Source organism: Camelus bactrianus, chromosome 19, assembly GCF_048773025.1.
Source record: "Camelus bactrianus isolate YW-2024 breed Bactrian camel chromosome 19, ASM4877302v1, whole genome shotgun sequence".
NCBI lineage: Eukaryota > Metazoa > Chordata > Mammalia > Artiodactyla > Camelidae > Camelus > Camelus bactrianus.
Window position 1 is genome coordinate 7658987 of NC_133557.1, and position 20564 is coordinate 7679550.

The 20564-nt window shown below is 39.6% G+C and overlaps 1 protein-coding gene across 4 annotated transcripts in view; it reads right to left on the reverse strand.

The window, feature by feature from the left end:
* ATRN (attractin) overlaps positions 1-16725 on the reverse strand; it is a 121929-nt gene extending 105204 nt beyond the window's left edge. For all 4 annotated transcript variants that reach the window (XM_074346983.1, XM_010972801.3, XM_045508535.2 and 1 more), the window contains exon 1: positions 16268-16725. In XM_074346983.1, coding sequence (XP_074203084.1) covers positions 16268-16635 — 368 coding nt within the window. In that variant the 5' untranslated portion in view covers positions 16636-16725. The remainder of the gene's footprint in view (positions 1-16267) is intronic.
* Positions 16726-20564: the final 3839 nt, after the last annotated feature.

Sequence of the window (20564 nt, forward strand, 5' to 3'; positions counted from 1 at the left end):
ACTACAAAGACATAACACAATCTGGCTCCTATCTACAAATGGAGAAGAAAAAGAACATCAGCAGATTCTTAGATAAATTTTAGAGGTTAAATAGACAAGATATGATGATAGCTTAGAAGTAAGAAAAAGAGAGTAAGTGAGGAAAACACCTAGGTTTTCGGCCTGAGTGGTGCCATGTATGTGCTCAGAAAACTGAGGACTGACCAAATTTGGAGTAAAAATCAAGGGTTCCACTGTATAGTATTTAAAGTCCTGGGACGGAGGAGAACATCTGAATATGAGGTGTTAATACAGAAGAGGACTGAATGCAGATATAGAGAGAGTGCCCTAAGGCACACTATAATTTTTTAGGGGCCAGAAGGGGAGGAAGAGTTTGCAAATGAAAAGTAACTCAAGTATGGGGAAAAATTAGGGGTCCCAGAAGGCCAGACAAAGTTTCCCAAAAGGCAGCAGTGGAATGCTATCAAATTTAGTAAGATGAAAGACAGAATTAACCACTGGATTGGGAAGTTGCTGTTCCCATAGATTCTGACTACAATGAGTTAAAGAGAAAATTGGAGGCGAGGAAGTGGGGAGATGGCAAAAAAAAAAAAAAGGTTCATTCTGTTTTGTTGTAAAAAGGAGCACAGAAATAAGGCAGTATACAGAAGGGCCACTGGATCAAGGCAGAGGTTTCTTCTCCAGAGAACTAGTAACCTGCAGATAACTACTAGAATCAATAAAAGAGCTTAGCAAAGTTGCAGGACACAAGACCAACATACAAAAAAATCAACTGCATTCCCTTGTAACAGCAACAGTTAGAAAATGAAATTTTAAAAAATAAAGTTTACAGCAGCATCAAAAATATCAAATCCTTTGGAAAGGAATATAAAAGATCTCCACACAGAAAATTATAAAATGTTACTGAGACAAATTAAAGAAGATTTAAATAAACAAAGGTATATACTATGTTTTTTATTTGAAAGACTCAGTATTATAAAGATTGTCAATTCTCTCCAAACTGATCTATAGGTTCAGTACTTCTCCCACCAAATCCTCAAGGTGTGTTTCTGGTCAAAATGGACAAGGTGATTCTAAAAGCTATACAGAAATGCCATGGACCAAAAGTAGCCAAAATAAACCTGAAGAACTGAACAAGATGAAAAAGGTGGGAAGACTTCATAAAAAGCTGTACTAATTAAGACAGTGTTACATTATTGGCATAAGGATAAACAGATCAATAGAATACAACAGAGAGTCTAGAAACAGATAATACATATTTAAATATCTGATTTATAACAAAGCAGTATTAACACTTCAAAGCAGTGGTAAAAGAAAGGTCTTGTAAATAAATGGGGTAACTGAATATATATAAGGAAAATAAAACAAACCTGACTCCTACTTCACAATACACAAACACACACACACACACACACACACGCAGGTAGACTGTAGATTTAAATGTGAGAGACAAAGCAATGTAATGTCCAGAAAATACAGAAGAATATCTTCATTCCTTGGGGGAGAAAGGTTTCTGCAACAAGACAGAAAAAGCATTCACCATTAAGGAAAAAATAATACATCTGCCTACATTAAAATCAAGAAGAAAATGCAATATACATGATAATATCATTTTTACTGTACAGCTAAACCTGAAAAAAAAAAAAAAAAGGAAAGTACCAAGGACCAAAAATAACAAGACACATGAAAACCAGAGCAGTTAGAATGTTAGTCAACTCGACATGTGCCCTATGAGTGGCTGTCATTCCCTATGATCCAGGAGCTTGTCGGCCTCTACAAACTAGAAATGTGAGTCTAAATTCCCACAAGGAAGACACTGGGGCCTACGCCCATGTAAGTAAGGCAAGTTGGAACTGAGATCTCTTCAAAAAAAGATCCCAAGGAGCTAGAAAAACACAGCCCTAGGGCACAGAAAAGCAACAAGGAAGCTATCAGTTTCAGCTATGGGTTCAGGATAGGGGAAAATGTTCCCCCTGTGACTTTATAACCATGGGTCTCATGTCCATGTGGGTTCCAATTACACTGCCTGCAAGCTCTGGGAACTCCCAAGAAAATAAAATTAACAAAAAAAGTGGCCCCAGGTCAGAGATATCCAAAGATATCTAATAGAAGTAATCACAAACTCTCTGGAGACATATGTCCCTTGACAAAGACTCTTTGAAGATAAAATTCAAAATCGAAATTTAGACATACTTAAAAGCACTGCTCCATGAACAAAAATCAGCAGGCAAAATTAACATAGAATTAGACCCTACAAAGTTCAGTTTCTAAAACAATCCAATTGAGAACATAAAATAAATCACCTTAAAACGCTTAAAGGCACAAATGGATCAAAAGCATCAAAAAAGAAAAGGGTACTATGAAAATGAGCAGTTTTTGAAAGACAGAACTTCTAAAAATTAAAAATATCATCACTGAAAATATAAACTTAAAGAACAAGTTAAACAGTAAATTAGATACAGCTCAAGTGAGAATTTGTGAAATAGAAAATAAATATGAGGAAATTACCTTGAAAGCAACAGAGAGAAATAAAGAGACAGAAATCATGAGACACAGAAGACAAAGAAAACAGGTAAGAATGGACAACATGTGTCTAAAACTAGTACCAAAAAAAGACAAAAGGGGAAATGAGAGAGGAGGCTTTAAAGAGATAATACCTAAGAATTTTTTAGAAACAATGACAGACGTGAATTGTCAGATGAAGGAAGCACATACAATGAGGAAAATAAATAGAAACAACTCCGTATTTGGTCACATCATAGCAACATTATATACCAAAAGAGAAAGGAGAAACAAAAAAACTGACAAAGAGATAAAATATGAGTAGAGGTAAGAACACTTATGAGAAAGTAAAATGAAATGAAATGACACCTGAGATTTGCTTCAAAATAATCCCTGCTAGCCTGGGGAGGGCAAAAGAAAGTGGTAATGGTAAAAGTGAAAAAGACTGGCTCTCAGTTGAAAATGCTAAAGCTGGGTAAAGGTGATCATTATACTTTTGATTTTTATTTATTTGAAGCTTTCCAGAGTAAAAAATTTTAAAAAGAGAAAAAAATGAAGATTATCTATGAACAATGACAGACCGGCAGCTAACTTTGAAACATCAGTAATAAAAATCAGAAGACAATGGAATATATTCAAAGTGCTAAGAGGAAACAATGATCAGTCTTAAATTCTGTCCCCAAATACACCAGTATTTGACGGTGAAGACAAAATAAACAGACAAAATTTGATACTGTTGCCAAAAGAAAAGCTCATGAACATATATACAAAAACCCAAAACAAACTATCCAGAAAATCTGTATTAAAAAATATATCATGGCCAACCAAACTGACTTCATCTCAGGAATATAAAGATGGTCTAACAATTAAAAAGTCTATTAGTGTCATTTAACACATTAACAGATTAAAGAACAAAAGCAATATGATCATTGGTTACCTACTATGTGCCAGGCACTATTCTACCAGATTTCCTTAAAGTCAGGAACAAAACTATTCAACAACATCCTGTAGACCTTAAACAATTCAATAAGTAGAAAAGAAAAAGAAGTTCGAAGTACACAGATCAGAAACAAAGCAACTATCACAATTTATTGGCAGCATTATCAACATAGAAAACTTAGGAGAATCCACAGTCAAGCTATCAGTACTACAAGAATTTAGGAAGGTTTCCCAGATACAAACTCAATATATAAGAAAATCAATTGTGCTTTTGCACCTCCACCATCACAATGATGGTAAGGATCAAACAGTTTGTCCGGTCAAAGGAGGATAAGATGTGCAACACCCCAGCCCCACAAGATAAGCCCAGCAAAGCTGCAGCCTAGACCCATACAGGTAAGTTCTATAGAGATCAGCTGCATCATCCAAACAACCACAGAGACTCATGAGCTAAATATTGCTTACTGTTATAATGATAATACAGATAAAAGCAATAAAAATTAAAAATTTTCACTCATATGTACTACAGTAATCAATTAGGTTCAGTAATAGAAACAAAATTATATAACTAGGGGTAAATCCAATAAAAGCATGTGAGACCATTTAGAAAAAAAGTTATAGTAATTTACTTAAAGATATAAAAGATACCTAAGTAAATGGAGATATAAAGCATGTTCTAGATGGGAAGACTCTATTCAGAAAGATGACAAATATCCCCAAGCTAATCTTAATATCAGGTGAAATTCCCATTAAGAAACTTAACAAGGATTTTTGTTGAAATAAAAGGAGCAAAGGGCTAAAAAAAAAAAACCAAGGCAAATTTGAGGTTTTATATAACTAAGGTGTATTTCAAACTGCAGGGGGAAAAACATACTAATCTATAAATAGGACTGGGACAACTGCTTATCAAATAAAAATAATTAAATTAGGTCTTCACAACAAACTATACATAAAAATAAATTACAGGTAGATGAAAGATCAGAATGTGAACAAGCAAAAATTTTTACATGTTGAGGAAAAAATATAGGAAAATATCTGTACAAGGTCAGTACAGGGAAGGAATTTTTTAATATAACATAAAAAAGCACAAGCTATAAAGAAAAAAGTGATAAAACTGATTACATTAAAAATTCAAATTTCTGTTAAAAAGACACCAATAAGAAAGTTAAAGACAAGCCATAACTTATTGCTGCTGGTCATGTAAATTGGCTAAATCTCTATAGAAAGCTTTTTGGCAATACCTAATAAAATCTAAAATGCACGTATTCCTCTGATGAGGCAATTTTACTTCTGAGAACTAAACCTAAAGAAAGACTCACAAATGTGTGAAATGACATGTGTACAGGGTCACTCAACACTTTTATATTAATTAAGACATAACCATACAATGAAATATCAAACAAATTTTTTTTCAAATGATAGATGAAACTATCTCCAAGATATGTTGTTCAGTGAGGGTGGAGGGGGAAAAGCAACGTACAGATCAGTGAGGAGATTATACCATACTTAAGTAAAAAAAGAAAAAAGGGAGGACATACAAGATATGTAATTGTTTCCATATGTTGCTAACATATCTGGAAAGCTATACAACTGATAACAGACTACTCCCAGAGAGGGAAAGGAAAACTTTCTACCACATACCCTCTTGTAACTTTTGTATGTATTACTAATTTTGCTTTAAAAACCATATTTCATCTGTTCTAAAATATGTCTTTTTTTCCTCATTTAATGTCTCTGAAATCAAGGTGCTTCTTAGAACTGATGACAATATCTTAATTTTACTGCAAACACTTTTTTTCTTAGTGGTACATAAAATAATGGGGTATCTTATAATTGATAGCATCTTAGAGTCAATAAAATTAAGTTAAAGAATTAAGGTAATATTTTTTTTATTTTGGAATATAATTCTAGATTTACAGCAAAGTTGCAGAGATGATACAGTGAATTCCCAGTTTCACCAAATGGTAACATATTATATTACTATGATTCATTTGCCAGACTATAAAACCAATATTGGTATTTTTCTAGTCCCTAAAAGCCAGACTTTATTCAGAGTTCTCCAGTTTTTACCCTAAAGTACTAAGTTCTGTTCCAGGATACATTACATTTATTCATCATATTTCCTTTGTCTCCCCTGGTCTATGACAGTTCTGTAGTGTTTCCTTGTTTTTCATGAACTTGACAGCTTAGAGAAATACTATCAAGTATTTTGCAGAATGTCCCTCAATTTGTCTGATGTTTTTCTCATAATTAGATTGGGGTTATGGAGTTTGGGGGAAAATATCACATAAGCAACACTGACTCCTAATCACATCATATCAGGGGGCACATGATATCAACATGTTTCATCACTGTAATGTTAACACTAATCATTTGGTTAAGCTCGTGTTTGCCAGGTTTCTCCACTGTAAAGTTACTATTTTCCCCCTCTCCATATTCTGTTCTTTGATTAAGACTCACTAAATTCAGCCTATACTCAAGGGAATCAGTCGAGAGAAATTAAGCTCTGCATCCTAGAAGGGGGAGTATCTACTTATATTATTTAGAATTCTTCTGTAAGATGTATCCCTTCTCATCAATTATTTATTTACCCAATTATATATATAAATACACACACACACACACATATAAATTTGAATTCTTTTTCAGATTCTTTTCCATTATAGGTTATTACAAGATATTGAATGCAATTCTGTGCTATACAGTAGGTCCTTGCTGTTTATCTATTTTATATACAGTAGTTTATATCTGCTAATCCCTAACTCCTAATTTATCCCTCCCTGCTCCCTTTCCCCTTTGTTAACCATAGTTTATTTTCTATCTCTATGAATCTATTTCTGGTTTTTAAGTTCATTTGCATCATTTTTTTAGAGTCCACATGTAAGTGACATCATATGATATTTGTCTTTCTCTGACTTCACTTAGAATGATGATCTCCAGGTCCATCCATGTTGCTGCAAATGGCATTGTTTTATTCTGTTTTGTGGCTGAGTAGTATTTCATTATATATATATATACTACAACTTCTTTACCCAGTTATCTGTTAACGGTCATTTAGGGTGTTTCCATGTCTTGGCTATTGTAAATAGTGCTGCTATGAACATTGGGGTGCATGTGTGTTTTCAAATTACAGTTCCCTCCAGATATACCCCAAGGAGTGGGATTTCTGGATCATATGGTAAGTCTATTTTTAGTTTTTTGAGGAACCTCCATACTGTTTTGCATAGTGGTTGAACCAATTTACATTCCCACCAACAATGTAGGAGGGTTTCCTTTTCTTCACACTCTCTCTAGCATTTATTATTTGTAGACTTTTTAGCCATTCTGACTGGTGTGAGGTGATAACTCACTGCAGTTCTGATTTGCATTTCTTTAACAATTAGCGATACTGAGCATCTTTTCATGTGCCTGTGGGCCATTTGTATGTCTTCTTTTTACTCTATCTAAAATCATCTTAAAAATCTAAAATCATCTTATCAAAATCAGGATACTCTTTTTTAACATGTAATTAAGAGAGTTCATAAGATTATAAACATTTTTGTGAACCACTAGTCAAGAGATTACTTTTGTGTCTCTTAACAACACCTGACACAATTCCAGCCTCTAATGCTTAAAGGCTTATTAATAAATAAATTTAAAAATGCTTAATTAGAATGCAAAAAGGACCAAGAGAAATTAATTGGTAAATTCATTCAACTTAATAACTGTACACTGTTACGGTCAAATTCTAAAAAATAAAAAGGCAATTCAGCCATAAGCAAAATTCTTTAAGTGAAAAAGAATTCTAGATGAATACACATGCAAATAAACAGCTAGTGTTGTGGCCTCCATACTCTGTTTACCGAATTGAGACTCAGGACAGAGTTTTGGATAAAGTAGAAAAGGCAGCTTTATTTCTCTGCCAGGCAAAGGAGGTCACAGTGGGCTAATGCCTCTAAGACTGTAAGCCTGTTAGGAAGAGAAGGCAGGCAGTTTTATAGTAAAAATTCAAGAGTTCAAGGGGTGGAGCTACTTTCCATTGATATCCCATCCAGGGTAACAAACTGTTGCAAAGTTGTTCTTGTTTTTGCAGATGCAGAGGTCTCCTTCCCTCTGCTAGGTATGAAGTTCACCTCCAGCTTTGAGGCTCTTCTAACATTCCAGTGCCTGGAACAAAGGGTGCTCAGAAAGGGCGGTCTGTGGAAAAATGCTCTAGAGAAAAATTGGTGCAGTTTAAAGTCAGGTTGATAAATGCTTCTAGCATTTTAGGCAGGCTGAGAACTGTACCTGGAACAACAGAATACAAAGAAACTATAAGGGGCTAAAAATAACTATAGACATATGCAGCTGAGGCCAGTCCTGCTTGGTTACACTAGAATTAAGGTTCACTCAAATGTAACTTGAAAAAGAGGGAAACTTAAAGAATTAAAAATTGAAAGGATAAAATAGAACCAGGGTCTCAAGTGCTAGAAGAAAAGCAGTTAAAGGCATAAGACATCAATAAAGTGAGAAGAAAGAAAAAAGCAAGACACATAAAAGAAAGTCACCCTAAGGAAGGAAAATTAGAGAAAGTCAGGTTAATAATAAAGGGCCAGTTTGGAAGTATATGAACAAAAGGAAAAACAGAAAGAAGAAAATAATAAAATGAAGGATTCAATTAGTATCTAGTATATGCATTTGCCTATCTTGGGAACGTTTCACAGAGGTAAAATTTAAATGTCAGATATCTGCTTTCAAATGTATCATAATTTATGCAATTATATTAAGACATTCATGCTCACTTTTTCTTTTCACTCAATAAACATATCTTTAACCTTTTCATCTAAGTTAACTATCTTCCAGGAATCAGCCAAAAACTTTAAAGGTCTATTATGTGAGTATTTTACACAAAGTTAAGTTTTCACCCAAAATAACATAACTTCATACTATATAAGCATATTTTGTTGCCTGTTCCCATAATCCTCACTATTTTCCCTGACACAAAATCAGTGGATGAATAACTGCCATTCAGTGACTTGGCTCTACTACACTTCATCTCAACACAGGACAGTCCTCACTGTAGTAACCTCAACAATCCACATAATAGGGCCCTCACAACTTGTAACAATGCAATAGATTCCTGATAAAACTGGGGGACCAGCATTTTATTACTTGATATGATGATTTCCAGACCATTCCCAGTTTTTATCATCAATTTATTAAGTATTCACTAAATGGCAAATTCTAAGAATAGGCAGGGATCTCACTGTTCTCACTTGCCCAGCACTAGCCCTACTTTCTGGTAACATTACATGTGTGTTCCTTTTTCCTCCCCCCGTTCTCAGTCCGTGCCATCTAACAGAGTCAGACCTCACACACCACCACCACCCCTCCCCCAGCTCCAGAGAGGTACTCAACTCAGGTCTGATCAGTCAGAACATTCCCATGACCCTAGCCACAGAGATTGCTTCAGTAAAGGACAGGGGACCAGTGAGATTCTCAGCCCTCCTTATTTGCTACACACTCCTAAGGAAGAATCACTCTCTTCCAGTGGAGGATGCTGAGCCCATTTGATTTATCATGGGGAGACATAACATGAAGACAGACTGCCTGAAAGTAAAGCCAGGAAAGAGGGAAGGAGAGAGACCAACTGGTCCCCTGGATCTAGACAAACGGGAAACCAACAATATCCTCTGGACTTTTCTGTCACATAAACCAATAAATCTCTCCCATCTTTTTCTCTTAAGCTTGTGTGAGTTGGGTGTCTGTCACTAAAAGAACTTTGACAGACATCATATCCAATTTACAAACAGAGTGGCAACGAATGAGCTCTCTAATGTGAAACGATATAAAAAGAATCAAGATACAGGGCAGTGAAAACAGTCTGAAGCCAGCTGTTATGCGATATGAAAGAAACAAAACTATTGCCTGTGGTAACTTAGAGTTTGGATCATGTGCCTGCCAAGATTGGAACGTTGGGAGACCTGGTATAAAAATGTCAGGAATGTAGACCATGTTATCATTTCCAAGAGGATAAGGCCCAGGTGGGGGTGAAACAAGTGAAGGGAATTAAGAGGTACAAACCCCAAGTTATAAAACACATAAGCTACAGGGATGTAATATACAACATAAGGAATATGGTCCACAATACTGTAATAACTTTGTGTGGGAACAGACAGTTACTTGACTGATCATGGTGATCATTTCATAATGTATGCAAATGTCAAATCACTATGTAGTACATCTGAAACTAACATAATATTGTACACCAACTGTATTTCAACTGAAAAAAAAAAAAAAAGAAGATAAGGCACAAACTCCTTGGTGTGAAATATACACTTTAATGATCTGGCCCTACTTCCCTCTGTATGTTAGGGACTGTTCTATATTGTAAAGGACAGGAAAATCAACCCTAACTGGCTTAAGAAAAATGTGGACTGCAGTACTTCAAAAAATCAAAAAGTACAGCTTCGGGTAAGGCCTGATACAGAGATTCATAAAATCATCAGGTCTTCAGCTCCATTTCTCTGCCATCTGCCCTCTTCTAGGAGTTGTTCTGAGCTCAGGTGGGCTCCTATCACAACAGCAATGCTAGCTGTAACAGTTCTAGGCCCTACACCCTCACCACACAGAATACATCTTCTGACAGTAACACATCTTCACAAATGCCCCCAGAGGAGACAGGTCTCCAGGAAAGTCCTGAGACTCATTTTGATTGAGTCAGCTTAGGTCACATGCCTACTTCAAAACAATCACTACAGCCAGAAACTGGAATGCCCTGATGGCTTAGCCTAGGCCAAGGATGCACCCTGAAGCTGGAGCTTATTGGCAAGAGAAAAGGGAAGGCCTTTACACTTTCCAGTCTCACACCCTTCTACTGTATCTCTTGTAAGTTATGCTCCAACAGCATCCGTGTTCAGTCCTCTAAATGCTGTGAGTTGAACTGTGCCACTTAAAAAATGATGCTGAAGTCCTAACCCTCCACCCTTTTTGTGAATGTGACCTTATCTGGAAACACGGTCTTTGCAAATGTATTTAAGTTGAGGTCATACTCATACATCCAACATGACTGGTGACCTTATGAGAAGAGACACACAGGGAGAGTGCCACATGAGACTCAAGTGATGGAGGCAGAGACTGAAGTGACTCGTCTAAAAGCCAAAGAATGCCAAGCATTGTTGGCAATTCCAGAAGCTAAGAGAAAAGCATGGAACAGGATTCTCCCTTAGAGACTTAAGAGAGAGCATGGCCCTGCCAACACCTTGATTTCACACTTTTGATCTCCAGAACTGTGAGAGATTAAATTCCTGATGTTTTAAGCCACGCAGTTTGTAATAATTTGTAACAACAACCATAGAAAACTAATATACCAATCAAGTATAATAGTCCAGGATTCTTTGCCTTTGCACAAGCTCTTTGCTCCTTCTGGAGTGTCCTTCTCCCCCAGATGGTCTACCCATCTCTCTCAGATCTGCCCAAATGTTCTCTTCTCTTCAACAATTTCCACCAGAGCTCCCAACAGAGTTGGTCTCCTCACCACATATGAGTCCAGCACCACATGTTGCCTGTATTTTTATTATTAAATTCTAATAGCTGGTACATATAGCTATCTTCAGAATTATGAGCTCTCCAAGGAAAATGCAGGCTGATTCTAACCCACCTTCAAATCTTCAAGGCAGGGCACAGTACCTAACACATAGTAATCATTCAGAAGCAATTTATGAATTGAGCAGGTTGATGGCTCATCTCAAAAGACAACAATGGGCATGATTTCAGAGAATTGGCTATCATGCCCGTCAGGTCTTGGGGTAGAATCTAGATAAGCAGAGAAGAAAAGAGAGAATGTGGTGGCAGGGAGGAGAAAGGGTGCTGAATTTAGCAAATAATGCAGAAAAACTACAAAGCAGAAGTACTTGGTTAGGGAAAAGGGGATGTATGTAAGGCATTCAGGGGCCTTCTGCTGAGGGTCATTTTACAGATAATAAAAGGAGTTTAAAAAAAAAAAGATTTCTGAGCAAGACAGTGACAAATATTCTCAGGTGATTGATTATATGACAAAAGGTAGATTGGATTTTGGCAGTGCAAGAGACCAGCCAGGGTACAACAGAGGCAGGTCAGCAATGAGGTAAAGAGCCAGGTGCACTAGGACGGCAGCAGGGAAGAAGGAAAAGAACAAATTTCCAAGACTTTATGTAAGGGGGAATAAACAGAAAGAACAAAAGATTAGCCCTGAGTTTTGACCTTTGGTTATCTAAAGTAGGAGCTGCTACTGAAATAAGGAAGTACAAAGGAAAAGACTATTTTTTCCAATGAGCATAAGAAGTCTGGTCTTAGACGTGGCTGCATAAGAGGGGACAGCATAACATCCCAATAAAGATGCCCAGCTAACAATGGATGACAAGACAATGAAGTTCAGGAGAAATAAAAGGACAAAAGACAAATATGGCAGTCATACAGGTAATGATGACTTTTTTCAAGTCACAAAGAATATATAGCAGAATTTCATTCCTTCATCCAACAATAGTTATTGAGCACTATGTCTCAGGCACTGCTCTAGGCTCTGGGAATGTAACAGTGGGCAAAGCAGATTAAAAATCCCTGCCCTCATGGAGCTTATATTCTACTGGGGAAACAGACAAGCCTAAATTTGACTCATGAACATAAATTTAGGTCTTCAGATTAATATTGGTTAGTAATTACTATAAGCAAAGTATTTTTTACCTTCTTCTTTTATCAAATTTTACTTCCCAGAATTTTCATTTCACCAGTTAGAAAAGTATATTTATGTCCTCAGACCAGCAGCCAGACAGATTCAATTCATTAAATTTGGGGGTTGGGGGGCAGGGTGGTAATTAAGGTTGTTATTCATTCATTCATTCATTTATTGTACTTACAGACTGCGTGGCTTAAAACTGGGGATTGAACCCAGTACCTCCTACATGCTAGGCATATGCTTCACCACTGAGCTATACCCCACCCCCTAACCTACCCTACTACTGAACTATACCCTTCCCCCTAATTTTTTTTTTATGCTAGCTTTCTTGTAACAAATCTATTTTCCCTCTTTTGTTTCTTAAAGTGTTGGAGTTAGGTCAGCCCTTCCAAATAATGTTCATAAAGGATGACTGGACTCAGAAAAAAACGGAAGGCCAAATGGTACAATGGAAATCATGAGTTTCGGAGTTACACAAGGCCTGACTTCAAATTCCAATTACCCACAAGTTGTGTAATCCTGAGCAAGTTACTCCACATCTCCAAGCTTTAGTTTACCCATCTATGAAATGGGAATAACTTCATTCTAGGGATTAAAAAGGATAATTTCTAAAAGGCACTTGACACAATACCTGGAAAAAAAGGGGGAAATGCTAGAAAAATGGAAGCAGCTACTGCTGGGACTGTATCTTCTTCTCTTTTTCTAATACAGATGGTCTTAACATCATGGGTAACTATAAGGTTCTAATTCAGTAGGTTATGGCATTTTATCCTCCCAAAAGTTGTATGGCAGGAAACGTAAAAGAATTACATGCATGTGAATTTCATAAATGAGCCTAATATTCTTTATTTTCTAATTTGACGGGATGTATTTATCCTCCAAAGAAAAATTTTGATTGTGATATCACAAATAGAAAAAAACTGATTACTGAATTATGAAGAGTCACATAAAAATGAATGGAAGTGGCACTTCTTTAGAAATCATCCCCCAAGATCTCATAGTTATTTTTATTAAACTGATACCATTAATCTTATTCTCTGTAATTAATCATTTCTATAGTATACTACTGTTGGAAAAAATTAAGTGATTTTCTAACTACAATCATACAATAATCCAAATTTTAAACACCCTTAGAGTTGTCCTGAAGATTAAATGGCACAATATACATGGCATGTAGTACGCACTCAGTGATAACTTCAGTGAAATCTAATCCTCTTATTACTCTACATTCCTTTCAATTAATGAAAAAGACCTTATAACAGCAAGTACAACACAGAATTTATGGAACTAAAAAGCTTAAAAAAAACACCAACTTGATGCTGACCCAAACCAGAAAGGTATTCATTTTAATGGCTCTTAGTTTTCACAAATCCTAGAAGTTTTGTAAGTTATATCAAGATACATATCACATTTCACTCTTCCCCTAAAAAAAAAAATCCCACAACTAAAAATTTAATGAAAGTTTTTCTGAAGGCTAGAGACATAAGTTCCTCTTACTTTCATTTGTTAAAATGCAAATTCCAGAAACCCATAAAATACAGTGAACGTATTAGGATCAAGGTCATAACTGTTTGCTCAGGAAAGAGCACTGACACCAGCTGGAACTGGCTCAAATGGAGTGTCCACAAAAAAGAGGAGAGCCCCTTCACTCACACGACACCATCTGAGACAACCAGTGTCAGGACTGCCTGTTCCCCATAACAAGTGGCTCTTCTCCAACCCTCTGGACTGTCCATGTGGACACTCAGACCTGCTCTCTCTGTATGTAGATGACTCCAACACTTACAGCTGTCCTGCCAGGTGGATATCCTGAAAGCACTTCAATCTCAGTGTGTACAAATTTAAACGTCTCAGACCCACTCCTCCTGAGTCCCTGTGTCTGTTAATGATATAACCATCATCTCAATTGCCTAAGATAGCATCTAGTTTTCTTTCCCTCACCATCCCACTCTCTCTTTCCAAGAGCAAGTAAGTTTCAAAGAAAGATCTGTCATTTACCTCTACAGTACCACCTAGCACCTATCCCTGCCTCCAATCCCCTAGCTTATCTCAAGTTCTCATTACTGCTGTCCTGACCCATGTCAACAGTTCAACCTAGCTGCCCACTATCTCTCATGCTTAAAGTGATCCACCTACTCTGAACATTACAGACAGACTAATCTTGCTATGCATATTCCCCCCTCCAGCCTCTCTCTCCAGTCCTGCCATATCCCCCTTTGCTCTCTCTGTTACAGCCACCTGGCCTTCATCCAGCCATCTGGCTTGCCATGATCCCTCTCACTTCCAAGCTTCTGTACATGCTGGCCCCTCAGCATCCCACCCCCCATGTAGAGGGTGCCATCTCACCCCTCAGATTTCAACTCAAAAGTCACTTATTCAGTTACTAACCTTACTTTTCCAAACAAAAATCAAGTCCTCTGCTTATCCCCTGCTCTTCATTTCCACAGCTTTAAGAAAATCATAAGAAATTGATTACTGGATTTCTTATTCCCAAGTGAGAACATAGCTCCACAAGAGCAAGACTGTCTGTCTTGTTAACCACTATAATCTCACAACCCAAACCAGAGTAGCCCTCAACAGGTACATGTAGATAAATGCAGTTCATAAACCCTAAGTAAGTTACAAGGCCAGCCCTACTGTACATTAGTCTTGAAATCATTTGCTTTCTCCATAACAACAAAGAGCTCATCTCCTCAATGTTTCCTGAATTCCCTTGAAGTTTTGACATTACATGAGTTTATAATTCTACTCTTCCAAACGCCTCTCTCACAGTTCTCTTCTACATACTCTGGCACTAGCAATACTTTACTTTCTGGTCTCCACAATTTTGTTTGTATCTTATGTTTCATCTGGAATTTTTTTCCCAGCTCCCCATTTCCAAATCCTACTTAGCTTCAAATGCTCAAATCCAATGTCACCTCCTCCTCAAAATATCCCTTGCCTGTCCCAGCTAATCACAACCTCTCTTCCCCTGAATTCCCACAGGTTCTCCATTGCCTCATTGAGGTCTCAGATCAACTGCCACTTCAAATGAGAGGCTTCTCCTAAAGTCACCCACTGGTTCTAATTCTCTATCAAGCCATCCTGTCTTACTTTCTTGACAGCAATTACCATTATCTGAAATTATATCATTCTTCTCTTTTACTCATTTATGTACTTGTTAACTCCCTGTCTCCCCACTAGAATGTAAGCTCAATGAGAGCAAGGACCCTGTCTGTCTTATTCTCTGTATTTCCCCACTCCTCCACATTTGACAACAAAAATGTTCTGTAAATATCTGCCAAAGGCATGAGTGACTCTGTAGCCCTTATGATTGGGGTTATCTATGTACGTATCTTTCTCTAGCTATATTCCAAACTCCTTGTGGCCTAGGCCAAAGTCTGGCTAATCTGTTTGTGTGAATTATCCAGAAATCTTTGCACAACTAAAGCAAATAATAGTTAACTACTAAGTAATTAATGAATGATCTCTCCAAGAGGTACTGCCCTGAACCAGGCCAACTCAGAACTCCAGAAACCAAGGCAAACAGGAACCTCCTTCCATGCCCTCTCCACCACAGACCTACTCCAATCTGCCTCCTCCAGTGAGCTTCCAAAGGCTAGTTTCCTCACTTTTCTTTAGCCAACAACCACTGGTTCTGCTATCTCTAATATCTCACAGTCCTACCCTTTTTCCTTCTATCTCCAGACAACAAATCTCTTCCAGGGCCCTGTTTCTTCAGAGTACCCCCACATCTCCAAGCGATAGGAAACTCATCAGGCCCCAGAGAATGAGGGGATGTTCAAACGAAGTGTTTACAGAAGAATGGTTCTCTCACCTTTTCTTTTATACCTCGCTTATCGAAAGAAGCCCAATTTCAGAGACTGGCTTAGATACTCTTCGAGACCCTAAGCTTTCTTCCCATGTAGCCTGCGGCACCCAAACCCCTCTAGGGTGCCTCCACCCTTGTCTCGAACCTGTTCATCTTCTAGTCCAGAAAGACCCCAGGCCAGAGATAATGATCTCCCCGGAAGCAAATGGTCCTCAAACACCATGGGGCGGCTCTACCCTCCCCACTTTCTGTCCGGCATCCGCCTCGGGCCTGGGGCCCTCTCGAGCGTCCCTTAGCCTCAGCCTCTGGCTGGGCCCTACCCTCCACCACCACCCCCTACTCACCTGAAGCGGCCCCCGCAGTGCTGGCATTGCTCGCCCACCCAGCCGGCGGGGCAGACGCACTGGCCGGTGCCAGGGTTGCAGCGGCCGCCGTTGACACAGGGCCGGTCACATTCCTTGGCCTCGGCTGCGGCTGAGCCCGACACCGCCGCCGCTACCGCCGCGGCCTCAGCAGCCCAGGGAAGCAGCAGCAGCGGCGGGAGCAGCAGCAGCAGCCGCCGCGGTAGGCGCAGCCCGGCCCCCAGTCCCGGCCTTCTAGCCCCCGTCGCGTCCCAGTCCCGGAGCGGCCCGCCGTTCCTGCCCACGGGCGCTGTCGTCGCCGCCGTCCTCCTCCTCAGCCTCGCCTCAGTCTCCGCCGCCGCCGCCACCATCTTCCCGGGGCTGAGACCGTGCCCCGCGAACACATACACACTCACCGCACGGCCGGCTCTGCTTCTCCTGGCCGTGCGGGGCGGGGCTGTGCGGACGGTGGCTCGAGCGGTCAATCCTGAGGGCGGAGCCAGAGCTGCGCGGGGGGCGGGGCCGGCGCCTGCGTGCGTGGGCGGGGCGCGGCGCACAGACACACGGGGTCCTGGCGGCGCATATCTAACCAGACCGTGGGTTTAGCCCCGACTTGGTTGAGGAGGCGCCCTAGCGCTCTAGTTGTATCCCCTCGCCCGGCACGGCGGCGCCAGGTTAGGAGTCCCGTAGCGCCTTCTGCCCGTTGGCTGCCTGGGAGCTCGTCGCTGTGCTAGCCAAGACGGCCGGGTTGAGTGCTGCCCTCCCGGAGACCCCGGTGCCCATCAGCGATCCACCCCAACTCTAGCTGCCGGGCAGAAAGGGCCTAGGAGTCTGCGTCGTGGCCTGGTGCTAGGTGCGATGCACTGCGTCGAGCCTCTGCTTTTTCCTCTGTAATATAGGGTCAACGAAGTAACACTTGCATTAGGAACCTAGCGCATAGGCTATGCTCAATAAATGCCTAATAGACTGAAGACACACAGCCCAGCCTTCCTTGATACAGGCTGATCCAGTAGCATACCAGATCCCTCCACCTTTAATTCTGTAGAGGAAATTTGGGATTACCTTGGTACCCACTATTTGCCTTCCCGTCATCTAGGAAGAGAGGGAAGCATAAAATGAAATTAGGAACTGGAGCACCCTCCCCACACACAGGTCTGCCCCTAGAGCCCTTCTTGTTAGGTAGCTGGTTACTTTGGTGGCCCCCAAAGAAACATGCCCCCTGGCAGTATAACCTTGTGTAATCCTCGACCCTGGAACTGGGTTGGACCCGTGACTCAGTTTAACAAGTAAAAGAATATGGGGGAAGTGATGATGTGCCAGTTCCAAATCTGAGCCTTAAGAACACCTGGCAACCTTGATTTTGAGCTTTTGATAGTCCTGAGCTGCAACGGCTCTTCCACCTTGCTGTAGGGAGACCACATGGAGGAAATGTAGGAACTCAGTTATCACCAAGAAATGAGACTCCAGACACAGGATCCTGGTGGACCCATCCCAGCTGAGGGACCAGTCATTGAGGAAAGAAGCCATCTAGATTGTTCTAGCCAACTGAGCTGTTCCACATTGCCTAGAACAGAGACAGCTCTTTCCTACTATGCCTTATCTAAAATCCTGAGAAATGATAAACTGGCTGCTGTTTTAAAACTCCAAGTTTTAGAGAGGTTTATTACTCATGAATAGATAACTAGGACATTGTCTGACAAAAAGCCTTGCACTGTGAGGAATATTCTCAGCTATCTCAGAGTTTGGCACCTTGCAGTCCCTGGGAAACAAAGAGAGGCCCTCAAATACCTGTAGAGCCTCTCAGCTTTATCTCAGAGCACAGAATTCTAAGATTCTAGGATGCACCCCCACACTCATATCCAGGTCCTGACCTTCCTCATTCAGCATCCCCTCCAAGCCTAGTAAAACTGAACTGCATAACAGTCAGCTCTCCACCCATACTTCCCTCCTATTCCTACGTGAAACCTGCTGTTCAGCCTGGGCCCTAGCACTGGTATTCTGGTTTGCAGGTTATGTTTTTGCTGCAGTGTCCTACGTGGGGTTGTGTAGGATGAGATAGGAAAATGGAAGATGTGGCCCTACCATGGAGAAGGCTGACATGGAACCCTGCCCTGGCTTCAGGAGGCACTGCTCCTCCAGGCCAGAAGTGGAGCCAGCCTTTCCCTCCACTCCCACGGCAAAACTGAGCCCAGGCTGTTAAGTTTCACATGATTTTTACCAATACTCAAGGATAACAGGAAATGGCTTGTTCACACAACAGCAGTATGGCTACTCTCTGAAGCTCTAAAACCTTGCTGCAGCAAACATTCTTTACCTTCCTTCCTTAGTCTACTCCCTTCTCTCTCCTAGCTTTCAAACATGCTCAAATTATCCTGTTCTTTAAAAACAAAGAAAATCTTATCATGATCTGTGAAGGGAAGTGTCGATAACTTCTTCCTCCTTTACTGTTGTTGTCAAAGTCCACTACACTTTCTATTTCTGTACGGTGTATTAAAAATGGCTACAAATTCATTTATACTTCTTCCATAGAGAGGTGGGGACTAATCCCCCAACTCCTTGAATCTGGGAGGAGGGTCTTTAGTAATTTGCTTAACCAACAAACTATGGTGGAAGTGATGTGCTGAGACTTTTGAGTCTAGGTCATAGGAAGTATTCTGGCTTCCTCTTGAGCATCTTGGAACACTTGCCCTGGGGAAATCCAGCTACCTTAAAAGTCTAGCCACTCTGAAACTGCTGTGCTGTGAGGAAGCCAACCCCCAGCCATTCAAGTCTTCCCAGTTGTGGCCACAGACACTCATGAAGCAGAGGGGTATTATTTCTGATGAACCCACCCCAAACTGCAGATACATGAGCATAATAAAATTTAAATATAAAATAAATTTTAAATTTTTTAATATAATTGTTTATTTTTTAATTAAATTTTTTAATTTTAAATTAAAAAAATTTAAGTCCTTGTTTAAGTCACTAAATTTGTTACATAGCAATAGATTACCAGAATACTCTGTAACTTGCTTCCTCCAAGGACAAGAGTAAGTCTTGTGAGGTAAACTTGATTAAGAATGATTAAGAATGATTAAGAATGGCTATATAAGGGGAAGGGTATAGCTTAGGGGTAAAGTGCATGCCTAGCATACATAAGGTCCTGGGTTCAATCCCTGGTACCTCAATTGAAAAATAAATAAATAAAGCTAATTACCAAAAGAATGGCTGTATAATTACATGGCTGTATATATGATTATACATACATATATAATACATAAGTAGTCGTCTATATATAACACTAAGTGGCTTCTGATATCATTATATTCAATCACTTCTAATGAAAGGATCACTGCAGCTCCAAAAGCACTTCTGTTGGACATTTCATACCTGTGACATTTATTTTGTAACTGGAATTTTGTCCTTAATCTCCCTCACCTATTTCTCTCATCCCATCACTTCACTCCTGAAACCATCCTTTTTGATAAAAATTTCTCAGAATTATAGGTAACAAACTATATTAGTTTCCTGTGACTGCTGTAACAAATTACTAAAAGCTAGGTGGCATGAAACAACAGGAATTTATTCTGTCACAGTTCTGGGTTTCAGCAGGGCAGCTTCCCTCTCAAGACTCCAGGGGAGAATCCTTCCTTGACTGTTCCAGTTTCTGGTGACTGTTGGCATTCCTTGTCCTCCTTGGCTTGTAGCCACATTGCCTGCTCCTCTGTATTGTCTTCTCCTGTGTGTATCTCCTATAAGGACAGTTGTCATTGAACTTAGGGCCCACCTGGGTAATCCAGGATGATCTCTTCATCTCAAGATCTTTAATTAATTACATCCACAAAGACCTTTTTGCAAATATGGTAACATTCACAGATTCTGGGGATAAGGATGTGGACACATCTTTTGGGGAGCCACTGTTCAGCCCACTACACAAACCTATCATAAAGTCAGCTCATTCAGTTTATTCATTTATGCAGCTAATATTTACTGAGTAGCTATTATGTACCAGAGATTGATGTAGGCTCTGGGGAGACAGCAGTGAAAAAGCACATGAGAGAAAATCCCTGCTGTTCCTCACACCCATTGGGACGGCTACTATCAAAACAAACAAAATCCAGAAAGTAACAAATGGTAAGAATATGAAGAAATTGGAACCATTGTGCACGGTTAGTGGTAATATAAAATGGTATGACTTCTATGGTAAATAGTTTGGCAGTTCCTAGAAACATGATAAATAGAATTACCATATGATCCAGCAATACTGCTTATGGGTATTTATATCCAAAATAATTGAAAGCAGGATCTTGAAGAGATATTT